Source organism: Carassius auratus, chromosome 37 (assembly GCF_003368295.1).
Source record: "Carassius auratus strain Wakin chromosome 37, ASM336829v1, whole genome shotgun sequence".
NCBI lineage: Eukaryota > Metazoa > Chordata > Actinopteri > Cypriniformes > Cyprinidae > Carassius > Carassius auratus.
Window position 1 is genome coordinate 10,363,349 of NC_039279.1, and position 27,820 is coordinate 10,391,168.

A 27,820-nucleotide genomic window follows, 5' to 3' on the forward strand; every position below is an offset into this window, starting at 1 on the left:
AGACAATCTCTGGACTGGAATCATAGCATATTTAAAGCTGTACTGACGTCGGCTTTATTTATTTTTTATTTATTTAGCAAACACAGTATTTGAGCCGCATAACTAGAAATGTGCATTCTTAAAACGTTCTTTATTGCCATCCATGCAAAATCTATAATATCCTGGAATCTTGCCATTGCCTGCCATCCAGCTGATGAACGATAAAAAAATTGACAGCCAATCAGAATACATTGTGCTTTAAAGCACTTAACTATTTAAGCCGATGACATAATTGCAGTCCATACTTATAATAATCAGAATGTTATTGTGCATTGGTGTGTGAACGCTGATATTGTTACCTTATTGTAGTGTTAGCAGTGTATAACTAAAAGTAATTATCACTGAGTGTGGAAGGGAGCTGTAACTTTGCTGGCAGTGCAAGTAGCATGGATTTAAATGGCAGATTTCCTTCTATTGTTAGAGGGTGTTGATACTGTCCAGGGAGTGAGAGAGCAACAGCACAAGTGAGTGGGAGAGGGAACAAAGAGGGTGAGGATACCGGCTGCTGTGGACTAGAGGCTGAATTTTTTTGGGGAAAAATGAATGATTTACATTAAATTTAATGTGTGCGCAATGTAAAAAAAACAAAAAAAAATCATGGGAGTGGGAGGGAATGGGGGTCATTCTATCGGGATTGGGATGGGATTTCCCCCCCGTTTTTTTCATGGGATTGGGACAGGACAGGATTTTCTTTTTTTCTTTTTTTTTGTGGTAGTGGGACGGGAGAGATTTGAAAATCCACTCCTGAGTCACCCTCTACTTTGGACGGAGAGAGAGAGAGAGAGAGAGAGAGAGAGAGAGAGAGAGAGAGAGAGAGATGTGGGGAGTTCCCAGAATTGTTTAAGACTAGTTTTAAAAACTGCCATCCGGAGGAAAACTTTCAGTACCTCTGTAAGGCAAGATGGCCCAAACTCTGCCTCTGCTGCTGTTGGCCGTGCTGAACTCTCTGAGCTGCCACAGCGAGGTGAGGGCCAGGGACCCTGACGTGGAGGAAGAAGAGGCTGTGGGAATTGGAGGAAGTGCACAGCATATTTCTGGAACCTTTGGGACCACTCACCTACCCTTGCCCCATGAAAATCATGGCATCCCAAAGCCTTCAGATGGCAACCCTCAAAACTCAAGAGAGACTGTACATCCATCTGCACAGAGAGGGTGAGTCAAACTGACATTTCAAACTGTGTAACTTTATATAAACTTGTGTGTGAATCAGGTCTGAGTATTTCATATGTGTATTAATGATTAAACATATATATTTTATTAATATAAATGTATAAATATTTTTAAATGTTAATATATTTGCCTTTTCAAGTTATACTATATCAACTTCTCAGGTCACCTCTAATTTTCAAGACCCATGCTCATAACCCTCATATGCTTTCATAACCCATGAGTTTTACACTAGTAGTCAGAAGCCTGGAACAGTTTTTATTAGTATTATTATTGTTATTACTATTATTTACCACTTTGCGGAATAATACTAAACTCAAAACTATGAAATAACTTAATGAAAGTAGGAATTATGTAGTTACAAAAAAATGGCTATAAATTAAAACAATTTTATAAAAATCTTGTCCAAAGTAAGTCTAATAATTTGATCAACTTAAGAGGTGCATCCTGGGACGCTTTTGTCTTGCTGGTTGCGGTCCCCTGTCTGGCCCTACCCATTCATGAAAAAAATTAAAAACAACATTATTTAATTAAAAATAATTTATAAAAGTATACAAATAATGGTAATTTTGTAAGAAATTTTGATTATAATATGCATTTTTTTTATTAAGTTCATAATAAATGTCCTTTATAATTCATACATGGGTTATTCTTTTACAAAACAAACTGCATGTTAAATACAAAAATAAAAGCATTTAACAAACCTTTTTAAGACCATGAGAAACAAATTCAAGTCAAGTTTCTAAATGTACTCTAATTTATTTATTTATTTAGGCTAAATGTTCAAAGCTATAGTACATAACAGAACAAACCATTGAATGGACTATACATGTATCCCACATAGTGGTTTTCATTACTATCGTGTTAAAAATGCACTTTCCCTGACTAAAGCAAATTGTATTCTCCCTTTATGCTGGAATGAATTAGCCCAGGAGGCTTGATTACAGTAATCTTACAAGGAAAATACATGTTAGAGCTTCAGTGATCTAATCTAAAACAATTGCTGGGAACGTTTTATGGAGTGACTGTGTTCCAACTCTAATACTGTGATGAGAGGATATATTTAGGAAGGGTCTTGTGATGCAAATGTTAAGCCATCCACTTCTACACCGCTCTCTCTCAAATGTGTATTTCAGCCTTGATAACACACCCAGTAACCTTCTTTGGGAGCTCTATACGTATTTCTTAAGTATGAGATTTAATGAGAGGAATTAGACCGGACTGAGCATGCTCAGAACAGCATAACAGCAAGGCAAGGGACAGGTACCCACAGCAGTTTTCAAGAGCATTTACCTTTTAGTCTGGACCATGAACAAAGGGAAATGAACAACAGCAGTGTCCAGAAAAGACATAGGTGGAGTGCTCATCAGAAGTGTGTAGGTATTTCAAGGAAAATAAGAGGGATATATAAGAGAGGTAAAGATGAAAGAAAGGTAGACAGTTGAAGGGATGTGGGTATATGAAAAAAGATTAATGATAAAGCCATAAAGCGGCAGACAGGACTAGCATTCAGCCAAACCGAATCAGTGTCTGAATAGGCCTGATGTTTTACTGGACAAAGGGAATATGGTTCAAGGTGGCAATGAGAGAAAACGGGACAGCCCACCGCTATCTAATGTCTGTTTCTGCAGCGGATGCACAAAGGAAGGTCAATATAAAAAGCAGGAGTAAGGGGTCGTTCATACAGGACATGTTTTTGCATTTATAAACGGCTAGAAAAGAATGGAACATGTGGTAAAAGTTTAAGTGTTTTTACCTTGACATGCCATCTTAATAAAAGGGGATGCAAATTTTTTTTTTGAAAAATCAAAGAGATCAAAGATCCATACCATTCACACAGGATGCTTTGCGGTGTCATGCCAAATTAAAAGACAGAAAAATGCAGCATGTGTCCCATTGAAACACAACAAAATCTTTGCATATGCTAACGGCCGGTTTAAAAGCAGCAGCAGATAGCACTCTCTTCTATGAACTTTAAATGTTGCCCAGGATATCGAGGACACAACTGCCTGGAAAAAGGTAACATTGCATGCAAATCATGGATTCCATCCAGTTTTGGTGACTCATCTGCTGCTTCCTCTTTACTTTCCAGACAAACCTCCAGAGGATGAGAAGCATGCTTTAAAGTCTGAGATTTATGACAATGGCAGTTCAGGCAAGTCTGTTGTTTTGGGCAAGGCTGGCTTTACCTTGAACCTTTCATACCTTTTCTTTTTCTGCAAGTTTGCTTTTTTAAAACAACCTTTCTGACAAGCAGAGAAAATATATAAAGCAAGCCTTTGGCTTAGACTTGAGATGTTGTGGTTAACTTGCTTCCCACATTCTCCTTCCAAACAAAATGTGTTTGTTCTTCTCTAGGAGGTAAAATGGGAACTGACCAACCGGAAGATGTTAACTGGGCTGGCAAGCCTCTACGGGAGGCTCCCATTCAGGGTTCTTCACCAAACCAGAGTCCTGTTGGTAAGATGCCAAGTCTGTGGCCAGACAACCTAGGCACACAAGGAAAAACATTCAGACTGACACATTGCAGTATCCATAGGCTGTGAGATTTCACCATCAAAAAGTTAACAGCTTCTGGAGGTTATCCTGTCTTATAAACAAACTCCATCATTATCTGATTACACCCAAAGACGGAAGTAAACAGGGCAAAAAAGTCATCAGTAAGCCAAATGCTCAAAATGAATCGCATAATAGATGATTGGAAAAAGGTTTATAGCTTCTCTTGGAACTAGAACTTTCATTCAAAGAAAGTGTCATCACCACTGAGCGCATTCTGTTTGAATACAAATACAGCCTATAAAAGGAACATCCATCAAAAATGCATTAGCTGTAGTCAGATACTCAGCGACATAGTGAGATGTGTTTGTTTAGGAGGCATCTAAGGAAAGGGTTACTCCTGAGGAAAACACCATAAAAACTCATGCGGGGCCCGTTAGGCACAGTGATGTCCTCTAGGAATGAGGGTTCTGGCAGGAGACTCTCTGCATGAGCTCAACGATTTAAAGCTATTTCTGTTGATGTGTGAGGAATCAATATGCTGATATAGACACAAAGTATTTTTAAATGTGTATATAATACGGCACACAAATAACAAGCTGAGTTTTCTTCCACTGTTTTCACTTCATAACAATTGTATGTCTTCAACATTAAAGTGGCTTGTTATCAATATTCCAGGTGCCAGAGAAGGGATACCTACCTCTCAGCCTTTGCCATTCCTTGATTCATCCATTCTTCTGTCGATGCATCAGTTAATGTCAACTATGATGAGTCAGCTTCAACCAGTGCTGGAAAGCTTCAATCAAACACTGAAGCATCTGTCCAGTGAGGTACAGGCATTGTCTCAGGACCTTCAGCAGTTGTGGATGGAAAAGGAAGACAACAGGTCCATGAACCAAGGTCAAAGTCACAGTGGACCTATCGAGCAGAGACTAGAGCTTAGTCATCTCCAGATTGCTCAAATGAAAATCCAACTGGATACACAGAAAGACCAGATGGAGAGGGCCTTTCCGGCCCAGCAAGACCTGCTGAGACACAACTTAAAACTGAAGGAAGAGATGGATGATCAGATCAGTCAAAGTCATGATACACAGGTCATTCATTCCCCATGACTCCTTGAAAAGGGTACTCAAAAATCCTAACACATAAAAAGAGTGCATAAATTAACAAATAATATATTTTTGTGTTATATCAATAGGTGAATATCCAGTCTCTATCTGAATTGGTTGAGGTGGTGAGACTTGACCAGAGGAAGCTGGAAGGGGGGCTGCAGAGAGAACCTGCTGAGTTTGTAAATCCAAGTGGAAGCAAGCCAACAGAGATGTCAGGAGTGTGGGAGGCCATCACTCAACTACATCAGAAGGCACAAAGTAACTCTGCGAAGCTCAGCAGCTTGTCTGAGACTTCTAAGGACTCTGATAGAGCTGTCCAGGCTCTGCAAAGAGACCTACTGAACCTGGTTCTGAACCTAGAGGAGGTCAACAAATGCACTACTCAGGGCAGGGTGCTCAACAGTATTGGCGAACTTACCGCTTACCTAAATGCACATAAGGGTCAGTTGAAAGAAATCGAGCTTGACCTGGACAACATCTACCAACGACTAAATAGAAATTATTCAGTAATTGCAGAGCAAGCCTGTAGCTGTAAATTGATTGGCAGTTCACTAGCTAGGTTGGAGCTGGAGGTGGCTAATGTGACACAGTTAGCAAAAGAGAACCAACTTGCACTTGAGGAGGTAGATCTAAAGAAGATTCAGGCCACCGAAATGCAGGATCTTCATCAGGGCCTGCTGAATATAAATGAGTCATTGGCCTTTAAGCAGGGCAGAAGCAGAAGTCTTCAAGAGAGTATGTCCCAACAACAGGCTTCTCTCCTAGATAGCCAGCAAGTGATCGAAGGCCTGAGACAGCGGGATGAGGACAAGTCAAATGCAATTCAAAGCGATGACCCAATGGCATACTTAGAGGGGACCGCTAAAAATAACCAGGTGAGGGGCTGAACTGCAGGCAGATATAGCATCCCTACATCAGAATCTAGAGGGTCATTTGCACGTTTCAAAATCTTTTTAGTAACACAGAAGAACTAGTCAGCTCGACTAGAAGCCTGAATCTAGATGACGTTTGGAGACTGGTGAGGAAAAAAGGCGGCAAAAGAAGGCGGAGCCAAAAGCAAGAAGATCTAATCAAAAGAGAAGAAAAGTCTTCCAGTGGACGAACAAAAAGATACATTAAAAAGAGGTAAGAGATTTATTAATACAGTTATTTAATTTGCCATTCATTTTGAATATGAATGAAGTAGTAATTTGGTACTGAAAGACTTACATAGTGTATATCAGGGGTGTCAAACTCATATTTCTAAAGGGGATGGAGTCCTGCAGAGTTGAGATTCAACTCTAATTAAACACTCCGGATCCTAATCATGTCATTCAGGCTTATTTGAAAACTACATGGTTTGTGTGTTGGAACAAAACTCTGCAGGGCTGGTGTACATACAACACTGCCCCTCTAAGGACAACACTAAAACTACATTATGACAAAGCATTTTTTTTTCTAACTGAAGCCTATACTCTTTACCTAAAAATCATCTAAATAATTTCACCTCTTCAGAACATGCTCTGTTACCACATTCTCCCGTGGTGTTCATCACAAGCTTGGACAACAGAAGAGAACCAAATGGGGAGCTCACTTCGAAAAACATGGCTGTGAACTATGGTGGTACTTTTAATCCCACATCAGGGGTGTTCCAGGCAACTGAGACTGGATTCTGTATGTTTTTAGTGACCTTAGACTTTGAGAGAGGCCTTTCATTGGCTGTACTGAAGCGCAGTGGAGTACCAGTGGCCTCTTTCAGACAGGAACGAGGGGAAAAAAGGGGACCAGTGAGTCGAGCCACCCTGCTGGAACTTCGGCAAGGGGAGACAGTTACATTAGAATTGATGCTTGGATCATTACGAAAAGTGCAGCCTTGGGACAACACACTGTCTGGACTATTGCTCTTCATTACCGAGCACAAGGACATGCTGTGAAGAGAAATGGGTGAGCAACAAAAGAATGGGAGGAGACGTTTGAGTCTGACACACTGTGCGTCACTGCCAGACGTGCTTTTCTTTGTATGCATGCAGCCTCTTCCCTGATGATGCATACTTCTTGAAAGATTGTGACTGATTTTGGACTAAAATTGGGAAAACAAGGTAAGTTAAAGAAATAAGAAGACCGTAATATAACAGAAACAATTAGATACCACTAGTCCTTCTATTGATCTTTAAAATGTGTAGAATGTAATAATAAGGCAAGGAGCATATTATGGAAACCAGTTTCTATAAGGTAATATTAATAAACAAAAAACTTCAAATAGTGAGAGGAGCTCTGTACAAGAATGGACATCCTGCAAATCATGCATTCAAATGATCACATTAAATGCAAATGTCAATCAAGAATTAAACAATGTTTGTGTACTAAAATAAGGCAATTTACTTTAAAGAAAAACAAAAGATACATTGGACTAATTCTGTGTACAGAACATATTTTCTTGGTAAACATAAGGCACCTCTCTTAAAACCAGATATTGTGCACAATTTAAAAAAAAGTTCATATTAGTCATTTTACATGTTTCCTTACACATTAAACAATTAAGACAACAGCATTGTGTAGTCATTTATCTAGCCAGATGAGCTTAATGAGTTCGAATGTGATTTTCGGTACCTGGCATGATTGTAATGGACAGAATAGGCTTGAGCACAACTGCAGCCCAAACAATAAGAAAAGACACACAAGCAATGGGAGATGGGAATCTTCAATACAAAGCTAAGGGTTTTGTACCTGTATAACTGATATTTCCCAGTCTGCTAGAACAACTTATTTAAATGCATCCCAGTGATATAACCTGACCTTCAATGCAGAAATGACCAGCTTGTCTTTCAAGGCAAAGTCCCCTGGTTTTGACGTTAAACCTGTATTTTCCACAAGTGCTAATCATTTTTATATATATGAAAGGTGAACTAAAATTGTCTGTCCTTACTTTTCAGTAAATTACAGACAAAGGGACAAGTTTGAAACATTATATCAAAGACAAATAATGATAATTTACCCACACTTTCATAGGAAGTTATTAAATGTAGAATTTCATATGATAGCCATAAATTTAGTATTTGAAAGGTTGAGCTGCTCTGTAAAATATTGAGAAAGTCAGTTATAAGAACAGTGTTAATAGTCCTGACAAGTAAAAATATCTTACACGAGTAATTCATACTATATGACATGACATGAATAAATAGCACATGCATTTGCATTATTCGATCACATTCGACATTTGAGTCGTATGATTCCCAAGCATCACAACATTAGATTCAAGGCTGTTCACTGTTTAAATGAGGCATTCAAAACAGCAATCCAATCTGACACTGATGAAGGTTATTGGATATGATATAACAACATTTATGAAGCTCTCGGGGCTGTGGGCATACATCTGCACACCACACACCTGCAATAAGCCAGATCATAGCTGCCATTCTGAGAGATTGGAAATCAAATCACCGTATCTTCTAGATGAACAGATCTTATACAGCAGCGGTGTTGGCAATATTTGTCCAGTCATACTTCAGTTCTTCAGGCCAAACAAGGGGTGATGATCAAATGACTCCGGTCCTCATACCTAAACGTTCTATTCGTAACTGTGAATGTGTTTCCCAGTCTTCACAAAACGGGAAGGTTTCAAATAAAATATCCTATTGCTGCTAACACTCAGTTTTGTATTTGAATCTCTCCTGGACAAATTCTCAGAAAGGAAAGCTGTTGAAGGAATCATTTTTCAAAAAAAGGCTATTAAGTAAAATATCAACGTAGTTTACGGGACATTTTTTTTTGGATACATATGTGGGTCATTTGAATTAAATAGGGAGCGTTCATGCTTGAACTTAAGCATATCCCAAGCATACGGTTGGAGGTTTAGTCTGAATATCAACCCAAAAATGTCCGCCTCAGAGGGTCGATCCTGAAGTCTACTCCCGCACGGCTCCATTACTGCTGGCATCATGCCACACCTCCATGCAGACGTATCGTTTTACACCGCTTTCACAGAAAGCACCATATGCTCTTCAATTCTCACCCAATATATAAAAGAGTGCCTGAAGAAGGAAAAATGGTGGCGATGGGGATGATGTGTGCACTGATGCCTGCAGAACCGCTGTCCTTTATTTCCCCGTGTGTCTGTCATGGCACATACTGTCCAGCAGAGGGTGCTACATGACACAAAGAGCATTACTGCAACCAGGCGAGGAATTACAGGTTTACAGGGAGGCAAATGTTCTGCCTAGCAGCGCTCCCACAGCTCTGTTTAGGAACTGAGGCAATAAGTCATAAAAGTGAGCATGGATATCTCCATGATTTCTCTCAGGCTGTCATTGGAGGGAAATGGATCATATTTTGATATCCTGTGATTCAACCATTTTGGCGAGTGTTTTCTTGACTCGAAGAGCTGTGAGGCGAGAGGCTGGGTTGTGTGCCCAGCACTCAGACATGAGCTTCAGCATGGCCCGTAAGCACTGTGTGGAGACAAAAAAAACAAAACACGGTTGTATTTTACACTATAAAATAGTCTGTTACAATCAAAAATCAAAGTCACATATCTGTTAGCAATGATGTCAACTATATGGCTAATGTATTCCTACATGTGGACAAAATTAAGTTTGTATAAGCAGATAAGACTGATTGACTTTTACATGGTTTAAAAAAAATATATTTCAGATGAAATGTTATTCTTTCCAGATTTCCAATCCAAGAATTCTGAATTAAGAAACGTTGCATGAGAACCAAATCAGCGTATTTGAAGATTTCTGAAGGATCATGCAACACTGAAGACCGGAGAACTAACTCTTAAGAATTCAACTCAGCCAACCCCAAATTTTTGAAACAGAGCAATGCTGAACTAAACTGGAATGCTAGATCTTACCTCGTCACTGTTCCAGCGATTAGACACCACTGGCCGCATGACTTTAACACATACCACTTCCCTCATGTCCTCGTAGGACGGTTCTGAAGGTACCATGTCCCAGTATGGCAGCTGATACTCCTCAACAATACCTGCACGTAAAAGAAAAAAACATTAATAAAACAAATCAATCACATTTTCAGAAAGGAGGCACATAATCATGCTTTGAAATGTGTACACATTCTCATAAACCTCACATAACAAATGCACAACTCACCTCCTGTTACGCATCTGCGGGCCATCTCCCAAACAATGAGACCATAGCTGTAAATATCAGCCATTATGTATGCTTGGAATTGGTTCTTATTTAGAGTCTCATCCAGGACCTCTGGTGCCATGTACCGCCGTGTCCCCATCCTTGTGCTCAGAGGGACATCCACCTCATTGGTATCACTAAAACAAATGCAAAGTATGTGGTCAATGCATTGCAAATGGTTGCATGCTAGCTGTAAATGGAGTATGCTTCTATGCAGTTTTGTTTTTTTCAATGCCAGTGTGTCTGCATGCATGTGTGTTAGAAGAGTGTCTTCACCTGTTGTATTTCACAGCCAGGCCCAGATCAGCTATGCAGCAGGTGCCATTCTTCTTTATGAGGAAGTTTTTGCTCTTCAGGTCTCTGTGAGCGATGGCAGGTTTGCCCTGCGTGCCGTAGATCTCTGTGTGGAGGTGGCACAGGCCGCAGGCTGCAGAATAGGCCAGCCTCAGCAGGGCCTGTGTGTCCAGGGTGGTGTATTTCAGATAATCATAGAGAGAACCGTTCTCGTGGTAGTCCGTAATGAGGAAAAGCTGCGTGAACGCACCCGTGCCTTTAATATCTGCAGCTATAAAGCCTGAAACAAGATAGGAAGAATGAGTGTGAATGTTAAAAAAGAAAGGCACAAAACAATCACAGCAGAAATCATACAGAAATAGATATTAAATAAAATATCAATAAATGATATCTGATAAATATCTGTAAATGTTTTATATCAGGGTACAATACTACTACTACTACAAAAAAAAACACCTAAATTGTTCTTTTGTCCCTTCATATTAAAGTATTTTGAATACAATTAAAATGTAACATACATGTTTGACGCTGCAGATTGATAATGATTATTTTAATAGCAATGCAATGCAAGTATCATATAAAATAATTAAAATACATTTATCCAATATATGTAATGGGGGTCCCTCTTCAGTGATTTTGGCCTATTTTTGTGATGGAACTTACCAAGTATATTTTCGTGCCTCATGAGCACCGTTTGGTAAATCTCAGTCTCTCTGAACCAGCTTGCTTCTTCACGAGTAAAGAACACTTTTACTGCCACCTTTTCTCCTCTCCAGCGACCAAGCCACACTTCTCCATACCGCCCCTTCCCGATTTGACGTACCATCTGAATTTGTTTAGCTATAGTGCGCTGGACCTGTGAATCAAAATAATTGGACAGCCATGTATTATAATGGATAAAAATTGCACAAAGTTTTTTTTTAAAATCTGAGTAAAACTACAATCATTCTTATTCATTAAACATTAAGATATTTCCATTACCTTTCCTTGCCTTTTTTTAATTATTAATTAATTTACTTAATTAAAATTTATAGCTGGAAACCAAAATTTTTTAATTATCTGACTTTTTTTTTGTTTTCAATGACCTTTCAAATCCCGTTCTTATTATGAAAAACATGTACAGTTTCTCACCAGCAGGGGGAGCCCTGAACCAGAGCCAGTGCTGGACTGACTAATGAGATCTTTGAGAGACTCTCCTGCAGGGATGAAGGCCTCATCCTGCTCCAGATCTCTCTGGTAACGTCTCCGTCCCGTCTGCAGCTTATACCTGATCAAACAGCCACACAGATCATATAATCACCTTCAATATGATGTTACATCACAGAAGCCATTCCAAGGGATCAGTAACTTTACAGATCAGTAACTACTAGAGCTACAGTAAGTATCTGTGCATTAAGGTCAAGCATAAAAGGTGCTAATTTTACTTGACTATCTTAAACAGGTGTGCCTCTGCCCGTGTTATCAGTGTGCTGGTCAATAATTAACAGACTGAGGTGCATCTATCATTCATTTCAGCTGGATAAACATGTCATTATGAAATAAAAGTCTCACCTGTAGTAACAAACCACGGTTATGGCTACCAAAGTGAAGCAACACACTGTCACGGAGATCATGAAGGCTAGCAAGTGGGCATTCCATAACGGAGGATCTGGATTACAATGACAAAACAGACTTAAAAAATTGAGAAGAAGAAATGAGCATATTAGAATGATTTCTGAAGGATTGTGTGACACTGAAGACTAAAGTAATCGCTGTTCAGCCATTACAGGAATAAACTATATTTAAAAATATTACTAAAAAACGAAACGAAAACCATTATTTTAAATTGTTATAATATTTTAAAATATTAATTTTTAAATGTAATAAACAAAATAGATAAAAAATATAGATAAAAAATAAAAAATATGTAAAGAATAAAAAAGTGTGAATATGCACACAAATATTTTTTTTTTCGGTTCATTTTAAGTGACGTGCAACTTACTTCCTGGAATAGGAGGTGGAAGTGTGGGCTGAAGGTCTCTATTACAGAAATCGGTGGAACAGCACTCAATGGTCCGTCTGGTCTGAGCATTAGGAGAGTCCTGGACAACAATTACCACATTCAGTCAATGGTAATGCTTCAGCACTTAAACATGTATTCTTCACTCTCCCGTTCATGTATTACCTTGCACTGGAAGTGAGAGCCCTCATACTTCATGCAGCCAGAGGTGAGGATAGCCTCGCCATGCTCATCCTCCTCTATGATAGCAAAACACTGGCCGTTCGTTCTGTGTAAACACACAAAGACCGTTTAAAGCAAGTGGAAAGTAGCTGGTGTGAACAGCAGGAAAAGCATACGGTGTACTCACTCGCAGGTGTTGTTCGTGGCATCTTCGGGGCAGTGGCCTGAGCAGTAGCAGCTAAGGAAGCGGGCAGCATCCTCGGGGGCCACGGTGGACCCATCCCCTGCCTGGGGTCTCTTTGGATCCGATCCGGACTTGACTCCAGTGCCGTGAAGCATGTAGTCTGGGTTCTGCCCGCCTAGATGGGTTGAAATATGTGACATCAGACTTTAGACTGCCTAGAATTGAACTGTCTCTAATAAAATCATCATAATTGCACATGATTACACAAACATTGAGTCATATCAAACATTTTATTAAAGCAGTAAAACTGTAAATCAAAACCAAACCAAACCATATATATATATATATATATATATATATATATATATATATATATATATATATATATATATATATATATATATATATATATATATATATATATATATATATATATATATATATATAAAAACACACACACTTTTTAAATACAGATTTTTATACACGCACAAAAAAAAAAGAATTCACAGCCACTTGGAAACAAAACCCCTCTTATTCACTTCATGTTGTGCTAAATTATACTGGAAGGAATCTAAGGATCTTAGATAAATATGTGGGAGTGAGGAAAACAGATCACCATACACTGTGAGTAAAAGAGGGCGATAAGGATTGAAAACTGGAACAAAGAGAAAGAGAGACAAGCTGATTTCTCCGTTGTAACCTGATCCGTCTGAGTGCGTGAGCATTTGTCACAGACAGACAGCCCCAGGCACAAAGACTCATGTGTTTAGTATTGCTGTGGGTGCTTCCTCTTAAAGCCCTGCTGCTCGTCCTGCAGGTCTGGGCAGGCCTGAACCCAGTCAAAATAAGCCCACACTAAAACAGGCATACTGCTGTTTAGTAAAACACCACATTCCACACCTAGGATCTCATTACTAGAGCCGCACTTCAGACCCGTCCCACATAGACTCCTTCAGTCTTCTCTCTGAATATTAACAGAAATCTCAGATGGAGACGAGAGAGTCCCTCTGAATCACAGTGCCTCACTTCCCACAGTAGTGGGGCAAATCCAAACAAATATAAATATCATACTCCATCCAGTAGGCAGATCTCACCTGCTATCAGCAGAGTTTCACGACAGCAACACCTCATAGTCATATCAGCTGGGGTGGAGACCACTAAACTGATATACAGTCTGATAAAACAGAAGCGTGGAGCCAGGATGCTTTAAACCCTGAGAGCTGATACCAGCCTGGGGAATGAAGAGGACGTGGTACAATAATATCGGAGGAAGAGAACAAACAAACCGCTTGTTAAACATCTACAGGAGAATCACACTACAGGAGAATTCAGCGAGATTCTCATAAATATATTGTTTCTGTTAGGGCTTCGATACATTCACATTCAGTGCAATCAATGAGGGCAAACACCTGAAAAAGCACATTTAAGTGCAGTTACAGCTGCTTCTGTGAGATGCTTGTATGCTACTACAGCGTTGTTGACAGAAGCAAAGAGCAATTAGTGTAATAATATATGTAAAAATATGGGAATACTATATCTCAGATATGACAGAGAATTGTGTTAGAAAAGAACAAAAAAGCAAGGTTTGTAGAAGTTGTGAGCAGAATCTCATGAAAACATGACCAGATCACATAGCATCCCCAAAATTAACAAGTAAAAAACAGAAAAAATAAAATAAAAATTAAGGCATATATATATATATATTTTTTTTTTTCTTCTTTTTTTACAATTCTACAGTAAAGCAGAAAGTTTACTTTACTATTACGGTTTAATTTAACCATCAGAAACTTAAGGTACTACAACAAACGCATAAATAGTCATAATATAAATAATAAAATATACTATAATATACTTATTATGTTTCATTATCATTATAAAAAGAAATATATTTAAATTTAATTTTCCTAAAAAAAAATTAAAAAAGACTTTTAGCACAAAATAATGTCCTTCATTTTGATGTTTGGCTGAAATATGACCAGAGCATGTTTTATGAGATTCACCCAGGGACTTGAAATAATGTGAGTGGAGAAACATCATGCACAGCCAGAAACAAAAGTGTGCTTGACAATGCGGTGGCTATAATCAGATTTATTGAGTGGGAACCTGGAACAGATGTGTCACACATGATAAGATGTTACTCAACACCAAGTCAATTTGTGGAAATTCTCTTACAAAAGAACGTGTCATGAAACATTCTGTTGAATGGCCTGAAGCTGAAATGGTGAGAAGTGGGATTAGGAGGGAAAGTGAAAGACCAGATTAGGGACACAAGAGACAGGATTATAGAGTATAAATGTGAGGTTGAAGACCAGGTCGAGTGGCACGAGCTCTGGAGACTGATCAAACACTCTCAGGTCCTCCTCTCTTTTCATGTAATGCTTTGTCTCTTTGTGTATGAGTCAGTCCATTCATATGCTCCACTCCTGCGATAGCCAGCGATATAAATCTCCTGTTTATGTGTCATGGTTCGGTTTCTGCACTTGAGAAATGTTCATTTGAAGCCATGAAGGCGTCCCACGGCCCCCTCCATTAGGGCAAGATTCAAAATACACGGCAAAAGCATTTGATGTAACACCTTTGATCACTTCACAGTTTAGTCCAGGCGCCGTTGCTGTCACACAGGGCCCAGTGTGATAATGGAGATGGAAACCGGTAACATAAACATGGTGGAATAGAGACAGGAAAAAGAAAGAAAGAAAAACAGTATCGCTCTGAAAGCCTTGCTCTCAGCCAGTAAATTGAAGGAATGCGATCGTGTAGTCAGAAACATGCTTTTAGCAGTGACTGTAAAAGGCAGGACAATCTTTTATGATGTTTTGAGCCCTACACGTCCTAACAGCTACAATGCGCAGTTAAGCACAAGCTAGATTCCCGCAACCACAACAACGGCACACAAACAACCGCAGGGCGCAGGAATGTTATCTGTGCTGAAACACATAAAACAGGTTTCAAGCCAGAAGGGTTACTAAATCAGAGCAGATGCGACTTGTTGCACATCTCTGAAGTACCTCTAAGGAACTGAGTGATTCATTGACATTGAGAAACCACTGAATACATTTGCTCTCCTTCCCCCTTTCTGCGTTTTCCTTGGCTCGTAGAGACTGATCTACAGAGCATTGCCATGCTCCTACATGTGTGCTTGATTCTGGCTCGCCGTCACCGTGGAGTCTGAGGTCTGGCAGTACTCAGGCAGTAATGAGTCCTGCTGACCGCATTCTCCCAGCCTGTAGGCAGCTCGGCTCAGACTCCGCCAGCCTCTTAAAGAGACACTTCGGCTCCATTTTCCATGCAGTCTGCCTAAACATATACACATCTCTCTACAGTTACACATCCAATCGAAGGAGGTGGTGAAGCAACAGTGAAGACAATCAGAGTTTATCATAGTCATCGTATTTGGACATTTAAGACACAGTTCAAAATCAAAGCATTAAACATCAAAATATCAAACCAAGTGGGATCTGCAAAGAAAGTGATGTTTCCCAGAACTAACTTTTCTAAACTACTACTTTTTTTTACAGTTCACCCAAAAAGTTGAATTCTGTCATCGTTTACTCACACTAGTGTCATTTCAAACATTCTGAATGACTTTCTGTGGAACACAAAAGAAGAGATTTTAAAAAATGTCTCTCTAAATATTTATTCTTTATTTTTTTGGTTCATGCAATGAAAATCATTGGGGACTAGTGTTGTTTTGGATGCTACTGACTTTCATTATATAGAGAGAGAACAGCTTAAACATTCTTCAAAATATCTTCTTCTGTGGTCTCAAGGTAATTTTTTATATTTTATATTTATATTATATTTATATTATATTATATATATTATATATTTTTATATTTTATTTTTTATATTCATATTTGAATTAGGGATGGGTACCGAAATCTGGTACCAATATGGCACCGGTACCTATGGAACCAGTATGCACTGAACCGAATCAGCACACAGATTTTGGTGCCTTATTTCAGAATATCTGTATCTGTGCAGTTCTTTTTCATAAATAGTTTACAATAGGTCACGAGGGAGCAATCAGTTTTTCATCTACTGTAAAGTTTTCCCTCCGTTCACCGCTCATCAAACCACAGCTGTTTCCTCCAGCGACAATCTAGCTCTTAACACATATGAACGCATACTTGAATTATATTCAATTTAAATATTCTTAATCTAATTAAACGTACTTTATGCATACACTACTGTGCAAAAGTTTTAGTCTTAGGCAGTCTGTTGTCAGAGTGCATGTGCATTCAACAATCTCACTAGAATATTATTAAAATTAATGGCAAAATTTATGTTTGGAAAAGTAAACTGATATTTCCTACTGACACATTACAGCAAAAGATATAAATAACTGGCCTAAACCCCTTTTTTAGGGTGAAAATACTAATATGCCCAAGACTAGGCTACTTTACAAATGACATTGTTGCCACTGTATGAAGAATGACCATACAGTCATATACAGAACTGATTAAAGACCGTGACAGACAGCACTCACTTTAACTAAGTATCAGAGTGTTTGACTGAGATACAGTAGAAACATTATGTGTGGTTTTGTATTAAATAATGACACAGATCATGAAATACATTTATTAACCATTAAGAGTAAGAGAAGCTTGGGAAATGGGAGTATCCAAGAAGCGTATAAATGCTATGGATTTATTTTAAATATTTGTAATGTTCTTTAATGTTATCCTTTTAAGGCTTTTTTAAATTGTATGTATTTATTTATTTATTTTTATAGAAGTATCGGTTCAGGCACTGTTTAGGCACCGGTACCGTTTTAAAAGTATCTAAATGGCACTGGTATCGAATAAAACCCAATCGATACCCAACCCTAATCTGAACTCTTTTAAAAAAGGTTCAAACATTCAATGATGCTCCAGAAGGAAACAAGATGCATTGCAAATTTTGGAATTTGAAGATCAAGGTAAATTGTACTTAATTTGTGTTCCGGGAAACATACAAATATCTGTTGCTTACGAAGGGCAGAACTAAATGAAAATAAAAATATTGATTTCAACAAAACAGGAAAAATTTGGCCATCTTCAATTGTGTTCAAAAGTTTTCACCCCCAACCCTTAATGCATCTTGTTTTCTCCTGGAGCATCAGTGAATGTTTGAACCTTTTTTAATAGTTGTGTTTGAGTGCTTCAATTGTCCTCAGGATGAAAAGATGTATCTCAGGACAGTACTAAATAAAAAATAACATGCATTTAATATGATCTCTCTTATTTTTTGAAAATTATTCACATTTTCACAGATTCTGCAAGGGGTGCCCTTACTTACGAGCCCCACTGTATGTATATACATATATATATATGTGTGTGTGTTTTTATATTTTTTAAGATCTTGCAACAATGTTTTTTAAATGTGGTATAAGTGTCCACATACTTTAAAGAGCCTTTATTTCATGCCATTGTGTTTCTTGAACAAGGTCAGCGTAAGATGAGGCAGTAGCTGAAGCTTTAACTGTGATCTGTAGGGTAAACATCTGTGGTTTGACCCTATTAAAGCAGAGGGTAGAGTAGGCAGCTCAGACGCTATTGAGGCTGTAATGGGAGGCTGGTCAAGAGGTAATCAAAGAATATGAGTGCTTCACCGTATTCACGCCTTTGTGAAAGGGCTATGCTAGCAGCTTCTGGTTTCTGTAAAGTACAAAAATGACAGCAAGACTGCAAAGGAGCTGTTCTTTAGCTGTAAATTTCAAAACCGCAGACTGAAAAGTACTACGCTTTGTGGATCAATCTCCATGTGTTCTGTGTTGTAGCTATTATTGCTCAGTGCTGCAGTAAGACTTAACAGGAAATGATGCAATAAGCCAGCCAAGTCTCTATGAGGGCGTTTGGAACGCAAGCCTATAATCAAGACACTGGTCCTCATGACAGTCTCTCAGTGTCTGCAGCAGAAACGTAGGAGAGGGTAAATAAAAACACAAAAATCCTCCGAGATGTCCTTGTGCCAAAATACATCACTGGGTATCCATTAGATACATCAAAATAACATGTGAATCATGCTTCCTTGAGGGAAGACACGTAGGAGGTTTGCTCTCCTTTGAAAAGCTGAAATATTAGAGACATTTATTTATTTAATTCTACACCGGTTATTCATTCGAATCTGTACGTTTACAACAAAAAGAAACCGAACGATGTGGAAAGGCCAGGCTTTAGGTTGTGGGCTGGCAGGAACGACTTAAGCTTTAAGTGGCAGTTAACCTGAACCTGCCATTATTATTTATTTACTTTCATTTCTTTAATAAAGATCATTCTAATTATCACATGGGCTCCCATTTCAGGGCAAAATCCCCCAACACATAAGAATCCAGCACCAGCTTGAAGACCAGCTTGTTAAAAATGGAAGGCGAGGGAAGGAAGAAAGAGAACATGTGGAAAACAACGGCCTGCCTGACACAGACCAATAAAGTTTGCTGCCTTTATGAAAGTAAAGCTCTAATGGGCTCGGAGACACCTCTAGAGCCAAGTACCTAACAGCAAGCTGTAAAAGTGAGAGTTCAGACCGCCTTTAACAGGCTCCGGCGCAGCACTGCTGAACACATGCTCACTGGAGTGAAGGCATGTCATTTTACAGAGGCTCAATGGAGGTCTCTATTCAAATGCTTTGGAAATTGTGGTCAACAAAAATAAGGAAAGGACCAGTCACGTGCACCATCACAGCCCTTCATTGTCAAACTGTAACAATTAATTCCGGAGAACAGCTTGCATTTGGCATCTTTAGTCCACTACCTGTCAGCCAGCACAATACAGGAAATAGTTAAAGAGTCAGGGAAACTCACAGCACCGACAATAGACTCAACAAGCTTCCTGTAGTTGGGCCCGGGCGCGCGGCCCAGTGTGGTAGAGCAGTGCATCATGGGAAATGAAAGCAGAGGGACAGAATGACTCAACGAGTGATTCATTTAAAACTAATCACAATTTATTCATAGGAATGTAATGATAGTTTAAAATCTGCCTAATATCAATAAGCAAATCAGTTTTTCATGGTTATGTTTTCATGAAAATAACCGATAAGCCGATAAAAATTTAACTAAACTAAATTAAATAAGAAACACCAAACCTAAAATTGTTTTAAATTTAGACATTACAAAATTTAGTAAACAGTCTGAAAAATACGGAATATTTAATTTGAGGTTTGCTGAAGATTTGCTATATTCATTTATTAAATGCTAGTAAATAAAACATCAAAACAGAATTGAAACGTTCTTTTAACATACAGTATCAAACGAAATTCATTTTGAGATTTACTAAGGGTTTAATATGTTCGTGCTAAAAGGTCATGAATGGGAAAACCGAACCAAACTAAAGCTGTAAAACAAATCAGGGAGTGATCTCAATAGTACCATATAACCTAGTACGTAAAAATGCCTCAATTTGACTGCTCGGGTCTCCTCACAGATGAGTAACTAGATCCTCTTACTGCCAGTTTTCCTCTCCTGTGAGGCTCAACCTCACCTTCTCCTCTAAAGGCAGATTCCATAAGGTAATAATAATAAATTCCATAAAGTTCATTTATTAGCTACAAGATTGAAAGCCTGTGTTAAATGTGTTGAATGACATGACATTTCTCAGAGGAACGTGCCGCCATATGCAGTAAGCAGACATTTTTCTGTGTTACATATCGGCCTGCCCTCAGGTTAGCTTCCAAAAGAAAAAGAAAAAAAAAACACGCTCTGCAGCATTCATCATCTGCAGTTCAACTCTCACCCTCTCTTGTTCTCAATGGCATTCAATTCTCCCTCATCATTTAACAGGAACCTTTGCAATGACCGAGGGTAGCTACCCTTTGTTTTAAAGGCTCTGGTTGACTTTACGAGTGAGAAGAAATTGCTGCCATTTCTTCTTTTGTTCCTTTTCAGGGAGGGAAACAGCAGAAGGAGAATATATTTAAAGAGGCTAAACTAGGCTTACAAGCAAACAGGAAGGTTAAAATGGCGTCAGGGCAGTGAACAAAAACAGTTCAAAGTGTTGTAACAAACAAAAAAGGAAAATATAGTTAAATTGCATTTGCACCCCAGAGACTTTAATTTGCCTTGGTCATTTCCTTTTGTTTACAATATTATGAGCTTAACTCTAAAAGGAGTTAATGGGAGTTGTGAGCTTTGACATAAACTTCTTAATCTCTTGCAATCTGTTTTTTTTTCTAACAGACTCCATAGAGTCTCTAGTTCTGATGGGAGGAAAACTCTCTCTCCCATGGCTTTTCTGTTGCCAAGAATAGACAGCGTTTATGACTCCAAGATATCATTGCCTAAAATAGAGAGGCACTTCGATAAATAAACTTCAAAGCGCTAAACAGAAACAGATAGTAAGACCTCATGACATCAGTGGGCAGCTTTCAGACCTAAACAATGAATCTACTGTTTTTAAGCAACAAGGGTGGACAACTGCAAAATTGCTGAGTGATGTTTTGAAGCCTGGAAAACTTGTTGACTGTATAACAACATATTATGTAAGAAAGTATACTTTGACTCATAGCTAGGCTCACATGGAATCTGTGCCCAAAAAATCTCCACAGAACACGGCGCGGTTCTCAACAGAACTCCACCCACCAGTGACACATTTCTATGCATCCAAAACATGTTTGGAAGTGGACCTGGAAGTGACAGCATTTGCCTGAAATACACACATCTACAATCCTGTCTGCCCATTTACACACTCTTCCCCCATTCCTCTACTTAACATATAAACGCACACAATTTCAAACCAATCACCCAAACCTTTGTTTCTAAGCACAGCCAAATGTGACCAAAACGACCTCTTCACACCTGAGCCCGAAGAAGTGTATTCTCCAAAAACAATCATTGCTGAGATAACAAATGCCTAAGGACAATGTGAATGCCACACAACAGTCTCTAATTCAGACCGTTACATTTGAGAGAAAACAGTATGCAGATCTTCATGTCTGCATTTACCTGAAATGGAGGCAAAGTCTCCATTACTGTCAACCCATATGAGAGAAAATCAGAAGGTCATCAAATCAATAAACTTAAATAACGTAATTCAGATGAATATCCTGGCAGATAGTGTCTGTTTGCTAATGCATTGCAAATGTGAAGAGACAGATTCTGAGCTTACGGGGCCTGATGAGAATAAAAAGCGAGGCCATTACTGTGCTATGTTTTTAAAGGCCACCATCCATTAAAACAGGCTTCTGCAAACACTGGGTATCATCCAAATACGGCGAAATCAATTCTCCTGCTGCCTCAGTCTGCGTTGTATTATAAATTGCTGCTGCACTTCTATTGTGCATCCAGATGAAACAAAACAGATGACCCTTCCAGTCATCTGCAGTTTTCGCCTTCTTGCCTCACTCAAACAAAACCAAAAAAAAACAACAACCGCATTTTTGTTTGCTATGGGGGTTTGTGATTCAAAACAGACATTCTGCAGCTACTGCCAAGCGTCTGCTTGGTCTGCTGGTCAAGTGTAGACACTTTAACAATAATGGAACTGGCTTACCCTCAGCCGACGGCGAAAGAAGGACGGCAGCTCCCAAAACACCAAGGACGATGACCATGGAGGTGCTTTTTATCATGTTGGTTGAGATCTGAAATTATATAGCTGTCTTGCTCGTGCTGAACTCTCACTTTTGAGACAAACAAAGTCACCAGTTAGGTGTGAAGGTGAGTAGACTGACGAAAAGTTTGTGATGTGATGATGACTTCAAGGCCTCTTTACAGCCTTCTCTTGTTTAAGGCCCTGTAATGAAGAGAGAGAGGAACACGTATTAATGTTTCAGAACCATCATTGTGACATGTTTCATTGCTCAGTGCCAGAAAGCAAGCTCGACAGAGAGAACTGGAATGCCATTTAAATTCGTTTGCACTTCTATCTTAGCACAGTGACTTGTGAGAGCGTGACCCCTGAGTCTGGAAGGCTGCTTAAAGGGATATCCCACCCAAAATGTAGATTCTGCCATTGTTTACTCATCATGGTCTGTTTATATATATGTATACAGCCGATTTCAATGGTCACCAAAACCAGTTAAAAAATGTTCTTACAATGGATTTCAATGGTCACCAAAACAGTTTGGTTACCAAAACTCTTCAAAATATCTTCATTTCCGGTCCGCAGAAGAAATAAAGTCACATAAGTTTGGAATGACTTGAGGATTAGTAAAATAAAAACATTGTTTTTTTTTTTGTTTTTTTTAGAAGTGTTCCTTCTCTTTAAGCAGTGTCCCATATAAAATGGCTGGTGTTGGGTTTTGTCCTGCGTTAATAACATAATGTGTCTGCTCTCTCTTAGCCCCTGCTTGTCTCGATGCAATTAGTGGCTCTCAGAGGCTCTGCGGGACTGGGGGCCTGAATTAACAGGCACAGAGAGGGGGCCGGTGTCTGTCACTTTTCATTTGCCCGAGGGGGACAAAGGGCCCCGACCTGCGCCCTACTTTTCACACTTCCCTGACTCCTGGGTAATGGGAAACAAAAGGCGGGGCTCCTCTGGCTCACAGGGACCCCTTAAGACAGAATGGATCCTTCTTACAGGGCAAAGGATGGAGAGATATGACCTGCAACAGGTTTCAACAACTCATTCCATTCCTGGTAAAGAAACTAAAACTAAACTGTGCAACTTTCATAGAGAGCACAATTGACTTTTTTATGATTGTGATTATTATTACTACTACTACTACTACTACAATTACTATTATTATATATGAAATATTTCTAAGCTTGACTACTACTACTAATAGCAATAACAACAATAACACATTTATAAAGTGTGTATAAATCATCCATATTTTTAGGTGGGTGGGATCTTGCATTAAAGTCTGTAATAAACCAGAATGAACAATTCACTGTTGGTGTGAATATGCCTTCAGAGAGATAAAGATGGAAGACTGGTAAAAGCATGCTGTGACTAGTCAGTGCGGAAAGCTTCATGGCCTTAAGACAGGAAGTGTGCTGACAGAGAAAGAACAATCCTATCATGAGGTGCCTGGCACTTACGCTGGTATCTGTGAACAAGATCCTCCAAACCACAGTCACAGCACACACATAGTATTAAAGAAAGTTTCAAAAAAGAGAGAGAGAGAGAAACAAACCAAACAAACAAAAAAACATTCCATATTCAAACAGAAATTAAATCACACGAAGACATGGTTGGGAAAATCTATTTGCTCTTGTGAAGAATATCTACAGATGTGAACGTGCAGTGGCAAACAACTTAATATCAATGGCACAGTTTGAAAACTGGCGCAAAGCAAAACTCTGCAGCAGATGGACCTTTAGTAAATCAAATGGCAAAGATGCCATAGAGCTGTGCTATCTGGCATAATTTATAGTCTCACTGAGCATTCTTTCAGAGGAAAGCTCCTCATTAATTTCCTTTGAATGGATGAAAGAGCAGAGAGATGGGGGGAAAGGTAAAGCAACTGTAGCCACCATATAGAATGACCACACCTTATAGCAAATCACTGAGGCATGCCATGTGGTTTCTGGGAAGGCATTCCCACAGTCTTCAATCATATGATGCTTGAAAAGGGAAGTAACTCTGGAGACAGAAATCTGAGGAGGAACAGAGCGAGCTGTGTCACTCGTTTCCCCAAAGATAATGCTGCTTTGACAGCGCCTTTGAATATCTTTGTTTTTTCAGTTAAGTCCATTTCATTGAAGAAAAGGATACATGTAAGATGCCAAACATCCGCTTTTAGACAGGTTTTGGAAGGGCAGGTGAGATGAACAACTAAAGGGATCACCCAAAACATCTTAAGTCAAGTCTGTGGTCTTGATCGATGCACACACTAAATAAACGTGTACAAAACCAGAGCCTTACATAAACACAAAAACCACAGACCAACACCAAATAACACCTGGCAGCATTAGGGATGGACCAATATTAAAATTAACCCAATAATTGTTTATACATTATTGTTTTCATGTTATGTTATAAAATTCCTATAAATAAAAGACTAAAAACTAAAATCAATCGTTTTAAATTCTGTAAGTGAATTTAGGCATCACAAGTTTATGTGAAAATAAATGAAAAATGAATATAAGAAATTATATTTAACTGTTAATAAATTATTTTTAAATAGATTAACTAAACCTCTTTATATTTTTTAAAGACTAACTTTATTTTATTTAACTTTATTATCATTATTTAACCCAATTTTACTATTATTAACTGGATTTTCATTGCACAACCATTGTATTATTACAGTGGTTATCTGTATACTGTATACCTGTATCAATATCCAGCATCAACCTATCAAAAAAAAAAAAAAACTAAAATATCATCAGATAAACAAAATGGAACAGATATATTTCACATTTGTAATCAGAATCTCGTAAAAGAATTGCTAAAAAGACATTACCAAATCTGTGCTACTGGTGATAATGGTACTATATAGTCTACAGAAAAACAAGCCCTGCTCACCACGAAGCACGCAAACAAATACAAACGACACTTTTCACCAGCATCGACCATTCTCTCTAACTCATAGATTGAGTGAATGTGGTATGTGGATATGTGTGCTGGCATGCGTTTCACTGGCCCCTCCTGGGGGCCCCTCCTTGCAGGCAGCCCAGCGCCTCGCCTGCCTCTCAAGTCACGCCGGCCAGCAGGGAGAGCAGACTTCCTGGCTCCACTCTCATTGTTTGCTTGGCTGCTTCTGAGGCTCATCTAAGGCTGGATTACCATAAGAATACTGAAACGTTCCTGCAGAGCACTCGCCTTCCAAACCTCCTGCTGCACTTCTTCTCTCCTGTCCTGCTCCCCCCACCCCCCCTGCCCTCCTCGATCAATCTTTCCCCGCTGGCCACAGCTCTTCCAACATCTCAGTCACGCTCTGCTACCAGCACAGCCCTCTCACAGCTTGCCGTTGCTTTCTCTCTCACATCTACAGCCTGTCTTTGGTTTGTATCTGTGGCTTATCAGATGTCTAAACAACCCTCAAGAGAGATACAACATTCTAACGGAAATATGAAACAGGGTTATTGGGAAATAAGATGTGAATTTAGGAAGACCAATGGATTTGATACAAAAAAAAAAAAAAACCTGCAGCAGGGTATAAATGAATCTTTCTGTGGGTACATCTACTAAAGAGAAATCGAGTGGAAAGTGCAGAAAGAAGAAGGAAACGAGGGCGGAGGTCTGTGGTAACTCTATCCAGACAGTCGTGGGTTCAAGAACACACTGATGATGGTGTTGTGAAGGTCTTCCTGCTCTACCAATCACCCACATGGAAGCCAACAGTAATATACCTTGGGTTCTTCTGTGCTCTTTTTACCTGTATTTATTATTGAGAGGCCAGATGAAATTGAATCTAAATTCATGTTAGTTGTCGAAATACGTTAGCAGTGTCTCTGCACACACCTACTCATTTTCTGTTGTTAGCATTTTTTTTTTTTTTTTACATTTTATAGTAACCTTGTTACCATATACAGTGAAAAACTGTAAAAAATAAATCTATATTTCTGGAAGTAGATACTACTAAGAATTTTTTAAATGAAGAACAGTGTAAGGACATTCTTGAAAATTCCTGTGACATCATATGACTGTTTTTGGTATAAATGGTTTTGTTTCTGGCCATGTTTTATGGAGCACTAAAGATAAACTCTGATTCATCATATGGCTTTCTATTGTGCCAGCCGTTAAAGTATAATGGTTATCCATTCATTTAAAAAGGCAAAAAGCAGATTTTGGTTATAGAAGAGATTGGTTTATTAGCATTATTTCATTAATTAAATATATACAATTATAAGTTGTAGGTATAATATATAGACACTCCATAACGACCAAAACATTGCCAGTTTTTTTCTATATACTGGTTATACATGCAAATAAATGATTAGTTCATGTTGAAATAGCAATCAAGCTCATACAGTGTTTCTTTGATATTAATTTCTGTGCACTAATGATACTAGCCACCTTTTTCTGTGCCAAAAACAGAATTAAACTATAGGGATTTTCTTTTACCATTAGGAGCTCAACATAAATAACTGTTTGCCTAACCTTGTCCACACTGTGTTGTTTATCCAAATGGACTGCAGGATTTTGCACAATACTATGTTACATCTACCATTTTTATCAAATTGTTTATATTTTGCTTACTTTTAAGTTGCTATTCATTCAGATTTTACAGTTCATCTTAGTTAAAAATACAATAATAACCCTGCTACAATTGACTGAAATAGTGAAAGCATTGATTCATTGGGTTTTCTTTTTCAGTACAAAAATACAACTCAAGTCAAGTCACTTTTATTTATATAGCACTTTTAACAATACAGATTGTGTCAAAGCAACTTTACAGTATCAAATAGAAAGACACTGGTTTTCAGTTAAAGGCAGTTCATCATTGAATTCAGTGATGAACACTGTTGGGAACGTTACTTTAAAAAAGTAATTAGTTATAGTTACTCACCACTTTGTTCCAAAAAGTAACTGAGTTAGTAACTGAATTACTCTATAATAAAAGTAACTCGTTACCAGGGAAAGTAACTATTTGCATTACTGTAAAAAAAAAAAAGTTGCTACATGTCAGAGAATTTGTACTTTTTTTTTTGCAGTTTTCACAAGTCAGTTGAAATGAGTAGAACAGACAAGGTACATAACTTTCAATATTTATTGCACGTCAACAGACAGCAAGAGTTTTATCCTGCACTTCAAGTATTATCTTTGTAAGAAAAGTGTTTTTGGCCACTAGCTTTGTAGATGCGTGTCACACATTACATGCAAGTTCTTGCCTTTGACCACAATGAATTTGAAGTAGTGCTTATATCTTCACCTTGAAAATGCCAACTTTTCATCGGATTGCTCCTGACTCGCCATATCTGCTGCTGCTGCGAATCTCTGTGTAGCTGTTGCGTGTGTGTGTGTTTTTGGCGCCGCTGGTGCTGCAGCGTGTGCCAGCATATGTGCAAAAACACTGGCTCTGATTGGCTACCATGAAACACATGACCCTGCCTTAGCCAATCACAATCTCGTCATTAACCCACCTGCTCACTCGCTGTGTGAGCCAGGGGTGCGTTCGGATTGCATAGTTTATTAAATCAATGCATAGTAATGCACCACATTTAACGTTCAGTAACATTAACGGCGTTGTAACGACGGGAAAAGTAATTAGTTAGAATACCGCGTTACTGAAAAAAAATTATGTCGTTACCAAACGCCGTTCTTTTAAACGCCGTTATTCCAAACACTGGTGATGACATCCTCCTGCTCAGTTCAGTTTGAATAGTATCTGTGCAATCAAGTTGACGATATAGCTGGAAATTAAGTGTCCCCAA

At 38.7% G+C, this 27,820-nt stretch overlaps 1 protein-coding gene and 1 pseudogene across 2 annotated transcripts in view; one reads left to right on the forward strand and one right to left on the reverse strand.

Moving 5' to 3' along the window:
• Positions 1-864: 864 nt before the first annotated feature.
• Positions 865-6,567, forward strand: LOC113056497 (COP1-interactive protein 1-like; annotated as a pseudogene).
• Positions 6,568-6,734: 167 nt separating this feature from the next.
• The window catches only part of LOC113056151 (bone morphogenetic protein receptor type-1A-like), a 36,164-nt gene continuing 15,078 nt past the window's right edge, over positions 6,735-27,820 (reverse strand). For both annotated transcript variants that reach the window (XM_026222701.1, XM_026222700.1), the window contains 11 exons: positions 22,050-22,289; positions 12,586-12,757; positions 12,402-12,504; positions 12,219-12,318; positions 11,789-11,885; positions 11,369-11,504; positions 10,901-11,093; positions 10,220-10,517; positions 9,905-10,080; positions 9,649-9,779; positions 6,735-9,241 (listed from right to left, as the gene is read on the reverse strand). In XM_026222701.1, the coding sequence (XP_026078486.1) occupies positions 9,116-9,241; positions 9,649-9,779; positions 9,905-10,080; positions 10,220-10,517; positions 10,901-11,093; positions 11,369-11,504; positions 11,789-11,885; positions 12,219-12,318; positions 12,402-12,504; positions 12,586-12,757; positions 22,050-22,125 (1,608 nt within the window). In that variant the 5' untranslated portion in view covers positions 22,126-22,289 and the 3' untranslated portion in view covers positions 6,735-9,115. The remainder of the gene's footprint in view (positions 9,242-9,648; positions 9,780-9,904; positions 10,081-10,219; positions 10,518-10,900; positions 11,094-11,368; positions 11,505-11,788; positions 11,886-12,218; positions 12,319-12,401; positions 12,505-12,585; positions 12,758-22,049; positions 22,290-27,820) is intronic.